General features: G+C 33.3%; 5 protein-coding genes across 6 annotated transcripts in view; 3 read left to right on the plus strand and 2 right to left on the minus strand.

The window, feature by feature from the left end:
• Window positions 1-794, plus strand: part of LOAG_17979 — a gene marked incomplete at its 3' end in the record, with an annotated part of 2,547 nt that extends 1,753 nt beyond the window's left edge. Inside the window, exon 5 of one of the 2 annotated variants that reach the window (XM_020450649.1) lies at window positions 318-665. In XM_020450649.1, the coding sequence (XP_020305642.1) occupies window positions 318-665 (348 nt within the window). Of the gene's footprint in view, window positions 1-317 lie in introns of both variants that reach the window. The other variant, XM_020450650.1, reaches the window with a different exon arrangement.
• Window positions 795-1,540: 746 nt separating this feature from the next.
• Window positions 1,541-2,130, plus strand: LOAG_10268 (heat shock factor binding protein 1; the record flags this gene model as incomplete). Its single annotated transcript, XM_003145795.1, has 2 exons — window positions 1,541-1,672; window positions 1,978-2,130. The coding sequence occupies 2 exons, from the start codon at window positions 1,541-1,543 to the stop codon at window positions 2,128-2,130; spliced, it is 285 nt and encodes a 94-aa protein (XP_003145843.1).
• A 2,254-nt stretch (window positions 2,131-4,384) lies between these two features.
• On the minus strand, window positions 4,385-5,174 carry LOAG_10269 (hypothetical protein; the record flags this gene model as incomplete). The annotated part of the gene is made up of 2 exons (XM_003145796.1): window positions 4,385-4,429; window positions 4,881-5,174. 2 exons carry the CDS (start codon window positions 5,172-5,174, stop codon window positions 4,385-4,387), a joined length of 339 nt encoding a protein of 112 aa, XP_003145844.1.
• A 263-nt stretch (window positions 5,175-5,437) lies between these two features.
• LOAG_10270 (TLD family protein) lies at window positions 5,438-7,774 on the plus strand (the record flags this gene model as incomplete). The annotated part of the gene is made up of 6 exons (XM_003145797.1): window positions 5,438-5,575; window positions 5,667-5,741; window positions 5,910-6,008; window positions 6,107-6,426; window positions 6,905-7,166; window positions 7,484-7,774. The coding sequence occupies 6 exons, from the start codon at window positions 5,438-5,440 to the stop codon at window positions 7,772-7,774; spliced, it is 1,185 nt and encodes a 394-aa protein (XP_003145845.1).
• Window positions 7,775-8,025: 251 nt separating this feature from the next.
• The window catches only part of LOAG_17980 (hypothetical protein), a 2,800-nt gene continuing 2,010 nt past the window's right edge, over window positions 8,026-8,815 (minus strand). Inside the window, exons 5-6 of the mRNA XM_020450651.1 lie at window positions 8,378-8,510; window positions 8,026-8,278 (exon numbers count right to left, since the gene is read on the minus strand). Of these exons, the coding sequence (XP_020305644.1) occupies window positions 8,090-8,278; window positions 8,378-8,510 (322 nt within the window). The 3' untranslated portion in view covers window positions 8,026-8,089. The remainder of the gene's footprint in view (window positions 8,279-8,377; window positions 8,511-8,815) is intronic.

Below are 8,815 nucleotides of genomic sequence, written 5' to 3' on the forward strand. Positions count from 1 at the left end.
AATTCGTTCTAACTGTATGTGATTTTTAGGTGCCACAAGACGTAATCGTCCAAACTTAAAGTTGGTGATTTAATTTATGCATCTGTTACTACTGCAACAAAACATCTTGAACCAGAGGTACATTCTATCATCAAGCTCTATAACTTGCCTTTTTGATCGGATACATATTTATCACTATCTTGGATATAAAGTGGGAAATGATTTAAAAATCATAAAATATAACAGCAGAGAAAGGAGAAGTAGTAGATATTGTTTCGGGCAGGAAACGATCCTTTTAATGAAGTGTCAAGTTTCTACGGAAAAGTTATGGTTTCCAGCTTACATGTGTTGATGGCGAGGGTCGAGCACGTGGTATGGGTCCATTACCATCCGGTGGATTTTTGTTTAAAACAAGCCTAAATCTTGTACGTCGAATTCTTTCACCAACTTCAAAGCTGTTATCACTAATTGGTAAAGATATAAAATTCGAAATAACAAGTGGCATTAATGGACGAATTTGGATCAAAGGCATAAATGTCGTGGAAGTTATAGCTGTTTATCGGATAATTAAGGATTCAGAGTTTATACCAGAACCAGATATTCCAGCTTTCGTAGATAAGCAAATTAGTCGTTTATATGGCTTTCCAGTAGTTACTGATGACAGTAATAATGACCGAATATCGTAGTGCCCCGTATGTGCGTATGAGTGCGTGTTTGTCTGCGTGTGTGCGTTTATATATACATGAGTATTTTAATTATAGTACAGTTAGGTTTGATTTCAGCAATCATTTGTTTGATAAATACAAGAATATTTTATTACTGTGTAATGATATGAAATGTCATACTATGATTTTCTTTTTTTATTGTTTAAAAATAATAAATTACGAAGACCACTATTATCTTTAAAATCGAAAATGTCAACTGATGATAAATGACAAATTTGGACTGATAAATATGCTATTTGAATGTATTTGTTCCACATGCTTTTTATCTTATGTAGTTTGTTAAATCAACTTTCTTGGCTTTGATAATCAAAGTCGTTCGGTTGTAATTCTTCATTTCGAGCTTGTTGACCATTATGCAATCAAGTTTCTTAATATTATATTTGTTTTAAGCATTACACCTGATATTCGTCGTTCTACTTTAATTTGTCATTGTTTAAAGTCACAGTATTTTCCAGCTTGTTATTTTTAAGTATCTATTGATTGCAAATAATCTTCGTTGTTATTAACATCTACGAATGTGATTCAATTATTTAGTCAGGTTGTATTTGTCATTCAAAAACAGTTCGATTTTTCTTTTTTTCGAATTACTTAGTATTATCAAAGAAGCTTCCAGTTATTGGTTTGGTGGAAGATAATATAATTTGAAGTGTTTAGTCTCATTTCTTATTTCTATGAGCTATGCAATGCTTCTGATTATTCCCTTTTTATTCTTGGGTAAGTATTGAACCTTGCTAAAATAGAGGCTAAATCCGTAAGATTTGAATGCGTTTTCTTACTAGGTTCGTTCCAGTTCAATTCAAGGATTACAAAAAAAGGAAAAAAAAAAAAGTTGCAAAATGGAGAGTGAACAGCAACCAAATGCAGAGAAAAGTAGTGATGAAGTAGCAAGAAAGGCTAACGAAAATGATTCTTTAGTTTTGCCGGAAGCGAGATCTGGCGATCAAAGTTTGCAAGAGCTAACTTCTCTGGTTATTTTTTTGTTTTTTGGAAACATTTGGAAAGGGTAAGAGATGTGATGAATTATCACGATCTCATTTTCTCTTTCTATATCTTCTTGTATTGTTATTGAATGCATTCTTTTCCACGTATGGTCATGGATGGAGCATGTACAGAAGAAGCTATTTATCGGGAGTAAAAAGTATATAGCGCAACAACTATACCTAAATTAATAACAGTTGAGATCGGAAAACTTTTTTCTGTTCTTAGATTTTCATGAAAGAATTCCTTATATAGGATATATTTTAGACAGAGAAGAGGAAAACATACATTTCAGATACAAGGAGTATTGCAACAAACGCAGGATCGTTTTCAACGTATGTCTGATCAAATTATTGGACGTATAGATGACATGACAAAACGCATCGATGAATTGGAAAAGAACATAACCGATCTAATGACACAAGCAGGAGTTGAACCGGAACCATAACAAACTGCATATGGTTAGAGCGTTGGTTTATTCGCTATATAAAATTATGATGTTTGTCATTGTGGATAAAGACATTACTCGAAAATGGCAAAGACGTGGGTTAGGAATTATTAAGAAGCGCGGTCTGAACAGTTTGACTGAATGTTAAACCATTTAGCAATCGCGTAATTTCAAAATAATTTTTTAAGGGAAATAAATCATAATCTTTATATCAGAAGAATATCAAGGTTATGGATTTGTTGTGACAGTTTAGTACATGAAATTATCCTAGTTTACATTAATATTCGGTTTTAAGCCGCTAACCGATACTTCTTCAATAGATAGATTAAATGCAGTATGTTGGCATTTGGCATGATGGGTGTATCCCAGAGATTATTATATAATATTATCTGGCATGCATCATTAACTAATACGCTGCAGTGGACGATATTTCCTTATTCGTTTGATAAATTCATGTTTCGTATTTCTTGCAGGTTTGATCACTGCGAGCCTTGTTAAGGTCATTTGCTGCTTTCCGAATCAAATGGAAACCCTTGGTGACTGGAAAATTAACAGCATGATCCTTCTTCTTGTCTCTTTATTCTTTTTCACACATGTAAGACACTGTCATTTCATTAGGAAATTATTATCATATAAGTTCAATATTTGAAATACTTCAAAAGTTGGATTGTTTTCATATGAATTCGAAAACGGTTGCTCTTTTCGGAGAAAATTGCATCTAGAGGTACTTAATCAACAGATTTACAGACTTTACTCCGCAGATTTTATAAATTAGAGTTATTTTTGGCATATGTATAAAAATAATTTCATTCATTCTGCTGTGAATACTCCAATATTATTTGTTCGGATTCCCAAGTTCTCTTTTTCAATTCAATTTTCGGATTTTCGTCGAACTTTCAAATATCTCATAGCAATGTTGAGTAATAACCCTGTCATTTCCCTGCGTTGTCAACGATTTGCTTTAACTATCCTTGTCTTTGAATTATCATTTGCTGAATACAGAAATAATATTTCTCATTTTCATAAACGCTTATATGATCTGCACTGTCTTTGTGTCCAGATGATTGATTTAAGCGGATGGATTAATCTGTAACAGTGCGCTGGATTAAGATGATCGTAACAATGGTACTGTGGATTCCAGAAATACGAATTCATACTTCCTCAAATTTAAATTTAATCTTAAATGGATTTTTATTTATCTATATTTTCGTTTCCATAGATCACACAAAAAATAGATGTTTCATTCTTGTTTGGCATATTTCTAATACAAATATTGGTTTTAATGTTCGGTGAAACGCGCGCTACTTTCTACCTTATTTATTACACCTATTGATGTAACGGTGTTTTATTTTTATCGGTTCTTGTAGGTATTTGAATTATTGATTTTACATGTTTTTGAAATCCACGTGCTAGCAGTGGATATTTCCACATATGATATATCAGATAGTATAGTGCTGATAGTCGTTAGGTTCCTCCCCAAGTATGGTCAAACTCAACGAGTTGTACCAAGTAATTATTATTGGTTTTTGTCTACAACTTCCGTATTGCTTTTCTATGGTTACTAGCAATTCGAACTTTTGCCTCTTCCTTCCCAAACTTCTTCTTATTCATATTATTGATTCAAAATTATTGTTACTACTTTCCGAGATGATACAATGATAATTACGACAACAAACAATGACTGGTATTTTGCAATTATATTACCATTAATTATGTACCGTAAGTGATGGATTGCTCTCTTCCCTTTCCCTCTCATTCGCTAAGTAACAATGCAACAGTATTTACTTACTCCGAATGTTGTGGATAAACGGAATTCCGGATTGCCTATCATTACTACAACGCTAAGTGTCATAATTCACATCTAACCTTTTCCTCCCTATTTGTTATTTTCCGACAATAATTACAAATAATGCATCTCATTGTTTGGATTCTTTTTTTTAAGAGTTCAAATTAAATTCCTTGTCAGAATTATGTATTATAATTCATAATATTATTATTCATAATTCCTCAGGTGGGTCTATGTTTAATCGATTTTCACTGCATAACTGTCATTCAGCTAACTATAACTCCTAACCTTTTCTTGACCAGAGAACATTTTTAGCCTTTTTATTTGTAGCCGGGACAACAAGGATCAAAAATGATAAGTCCTGTTAATTTGGATATAAACTTTAATTAAAAGTTCAAATGTATTAGTTTATCAGACATTGATAAGAATAACCTTCGCATGTTTTCTACCCATTGCACATAGCTCATATCACGGTATATGCTCTAGTTCTCGCGGAGCACTAGTTGCAAACCACTGAAATAAGGTAATAGGAAGCATTATTCCTGAACAATCTTGATATCACGGTATGGTTGCTTAGAAATATATTTTTTCCTACCAAATTTTACAATAATATAGAAATATTTTTTCGAATAGTATAGAAATAATGTATTTAGGACAATATAGAAATAATATAGCAATAAAAAACATATTTTTTCTGTGCCATGAATATTATCCTATCAAACATGTAGAAATGTAGACAATTCAAATTTTAAAATTATAAGAAAAAAATGGCATATTTATAACATGGGAGTTAGATTATTCTGAGTCACATGGTTCTCCGTTAGGGCGCAATTATCTGTCTACAGGTCTGGCATGAATAGCTGTATTGTAACTTCTAGCCTTAATGGAAAATGGACAACTCATAATTTTGACTCATGAGGTGTAAGTTAAGTTCCTAAGGCTGATTACACGAAGCGACACAAACCATACTGCCAATCCAGCACGACACCGACTCCAACGATCCGCGCACAGCCATGCAGACAGTTCGCACGCAATTGTATTTTGATTGTGTGTGGTTTTTTACAAACCAACGGTGTAATATTTTGATGTGGTCGTCATGATGATTCTGGTTCCGTGTTTCTTTGAAATTTGTTCCTGACAAATAAATTTGTGATTGAACAAGTTTATTTGAAATTGTTTTCCGTATTACATGCAACAGTTCTCGCCCCGGTACTAATTTTGCTTTGTTTTCATTTCCTGCATTTACATCAATTTCCATTTTTCCATAATTTTGGCGAATTTTTAATGAGGAGTAAAATAAAATAATTGTTCATAGTTGTATACCTCTTTACTTGTCGTTTGTTCCCACACACAATTTTAAATTCTTATTTTAGTTTTGCATTTTACTCACTCAAATGACCATATATTCTTGCTTTTCTCACCCAGTTTGATCTTTGAAATTCATCTTTATCACTAATATTTGTCTTACACTTTTTATTTTTCACTTAAATATGAAACTCTTTGTGTATAGTTCTCCAATTAATGGGCAAAGTTGGAAGCAAAGTAAAAAGTCCTTCCGAAAGTAAGAAGAACAATACAAACGATTTCCAGTTATTGTTAAAAAATCGATTCTACGAAATAGCTAATGAGGAATCTGTCATTGATAAATCCGTCTTCTATGTAAGCTCTCCGTTTTTTTCTTTCATTGTAAACTTTGAAATACGATGAATGTTTCCGCAAAATTAACTTTTTCCATTTCTTAATTTTCCAGAAATATACTGAATCAGCAATATGCCCGCAGTTACAGTCGTTCATATATGATTTATTAAGTAAACCCGAGAATGTTGTAAGTTCCCAGATTTAAATATAATATATTAACCGATCAATATACTATCAAGACACATAGCATCAACAATGTCCTCAGTAATTTACATCGTTACTACATGATATCATGTTTGATGAATCAGTTGGATAATATGTTACTTGAAAATCTTAATATAACAAAAGATTTCAGATTAGGATGGAACGTTTTGTACAGTTCGCTGAAATGATACTTGGTGATTTCGATCAACAAGCAAAAGTTCTCTTACTATTTGACCAACCAATAAAACAGGTCCTAACTTCAATAAATATCACTAAATTTTATAATTCATATAAAATTTCGATTACGAATAGTCAGTTGATCAGATTAACATATCGTCTATATTTCAGATTATAGAGGTTATGATTTCTTCATTTTTCAAATGTGAGCAACTGGATCCACCAAGTATCACACTTCTTGTTGACTTTCTCATGGAAGGGATCCCGTTACAGTTGGATCCATCCACCTTAAGTAGTTTTATGCAAAGCCAAATTATCTTACCTACTATAATTAAACATATCAGTGAGCTCATCTTTGTTGGACCGCGGAACAGTACGAAACTTTTGCAACAGATTAGCAAAAACTCTTTGCTTACTCCTGCTGCAATATGCCTTTTGTATGCGAATTTACCCGAAGAATTAAGAGATCGATGGAAGCTATTATTTTCAAGGTTCGATGCTGCAGATTACTTACAAATTATTTAATACCAGACTTGGAAAATGCAAATTTTCAACATCCCATCAATTATGGAGATGAAATTTCAAGGATTCCATTTACTGTCAATTGTTTTTTATCATATTTAAAGACAATGTCTTACAGTCCAATTGCATGATTTAGAGTTAAGTCAAATTGCCTGAAAACTGCATTTTAACAAATCTAGAATTCACTAATTCTCAGGGTTCCTAATACATTTTCTGTAGAAGGCAACATTTGTCCAATGTAACTCAGTAGAAAAAAGGAAGTTTTGCGACGTGGGACGAAGTAAGACACTGTAGCGTACAAATCAATTGAGATTTTTGGTTCCTTATCTTTTAGTTGAGGGCACATATGATTTATATTTTGGGGTTAAATCAAAACGTGAAATCCGAACGGTTGTTTTTGAAAGAAACGCTCGTGCATGTAGGACTACTTACTAATTTGAATTTCAGCGAAAAACACGGTGAAAGTTTCATGAAACTAGTGAAAAGTGTGGATCGCGCAGGTCCATGTGTAATTGTCATCGAAACAACATCCGACCGTGTCTTTGGTGCATTTGCTAGCCACGGATTCATTTGTGGTCCACGCCATACCGGTAATGTTCAGTGCTTCCTGTTTGAAGATCGACAAAAGCTGCATATTTACAGCGCCACAGGTTACAACGGTAATTTCGGCTATCTCAATTCTGGCCAGGTCTCATTGCCAAATGGAATCGTACGTCTTCATTTTAGAACTTTCAAAATTATAGCTTACTTATCTTTCATCAACTTGTTTACTGACACTGTGACTACGGCAATAATTATGTATCAACAATGATTAGACTTGCGGAAGTAATCTCTCTAATCTCTATACTGACAGCTTTTAGCAGACAGACACCTTATGTGTGATTTAAGTTATTGTGCAACTTCAGCTAGCAGTTTTTACATCTCTTGATTAACAACTATTATATTGTAATTTAAATTCCTACCCTAATCGCATTTGATTCAAATTTCATCAAAATTTTCGTTAAATCGAAGGAATCAATTTTTCAGGGTATGGGTGGACATGGTGAGAATTGGTCCTTCTTTCTACATGAGGATTTCAGCAGTGGTAATTCCACTGCTGGAATTAGTACGTTTGAAAAATGTTGGTTGGCCGGTGAAATAACGTTTAAAATGAAAAATATTGAAGTATGGTCAATTGGAGAAAAGTATAAGGAAATGATAGATACCGAAGTGCAAGATAAGTTGAACCGGCAACGTCCGCTAACGAATAAAAATGAAACACGTTTACTACTTGAATTGAGTGGTAAAGATTTCCATGGCGATTCTTTCAAGGAATAAAAAATTTATAATGCCATCAGAAATATTTACTCTAAAATATGCACCGAATGTGATAAAATTAATGGAAAATTTCCTTCCTTAATATCAAGAAAAAAATGTAATTTTCAACTTTAGCTGTCCTAACTCAAATGATATCTTTGCCCTCATCCACTCGATCTGTCGTCTTTTTGCCTTCCACCTATCTTTGACATTTCTACCTATTTTTTTTAAAAGAGGATGGAGCAATTCAGCCATTTTCAGTTCTTCGCTTGCCAAATCGATGGATTTTTTCTAGCAAATTTGTTATATACACTGTTTACATCAAATTTAAATAATTTATTTCTTATCCTTCTCGGTTTCTTCCTTAGGCTCCTCTAAACCGATTTGTTCATAGCGCGACATCATCGATTCGTCGCGGAAGTTAGGCATAGACTCCCATGGAGTTTTCAGATCAAATTTTCGGAATTCTTGTGCCAATTCGGTTGGTTCATATACGCAGCGACCGAGTTCAGAATCATAACGCAACTAAAAGCCAAATTTAACAACAATCTGCATGACATAATGTTAGATATACCTACTGCAAGTTTTCTAACTTCCGCGGATTCAAAAATTTAGAAAACATACCTCAACATAACCAGATAAGGGAAAATCTTTCCTAAACGGATGCCCTTCAAAACCGTAATCAGTGAGAATACGTCGTAAATCTGGGTGATTGTTGAACCAAACACCGTACATGTCGTAAACTTCTCTTTCATACCTGCAGCAAAATTAGAGAGTGTGTTTAAAGAAACTTTGAGTTTCAAGTCTAACTTACCAGTTTGCTCCTTTGAAAATCGATGTTATTGACTCCAGCGGTGCAATTTCATCGGTGTACGTACGCACACGGATGCGTGCATTAAAACGTATCGAAAGAAGAGCATAAATGACCTGAAATTATAAAAACATAACTCTATTAGTGAAATATCATGGAAAGAAAAAAAATGTGTTGAAAGTGGTTCTGAAATATCCCTGCTGCATTTCCATGTATGAGATTTCAGTATAATACTACAGAATATATATTTC

This window comes from Loa loa, assembly GCF_000183805.2.
Source record: "Loa loa unplaced genomic scaffold supercont3.166, whole genome shotgun sequence".
In the NCBI taxonomy this organism is placed as follows: Eukaryota; Metazoa; Nematoda; class Chromadorea; order Rhabditida; family Onchocercidae; genus Loa; species Loa loa.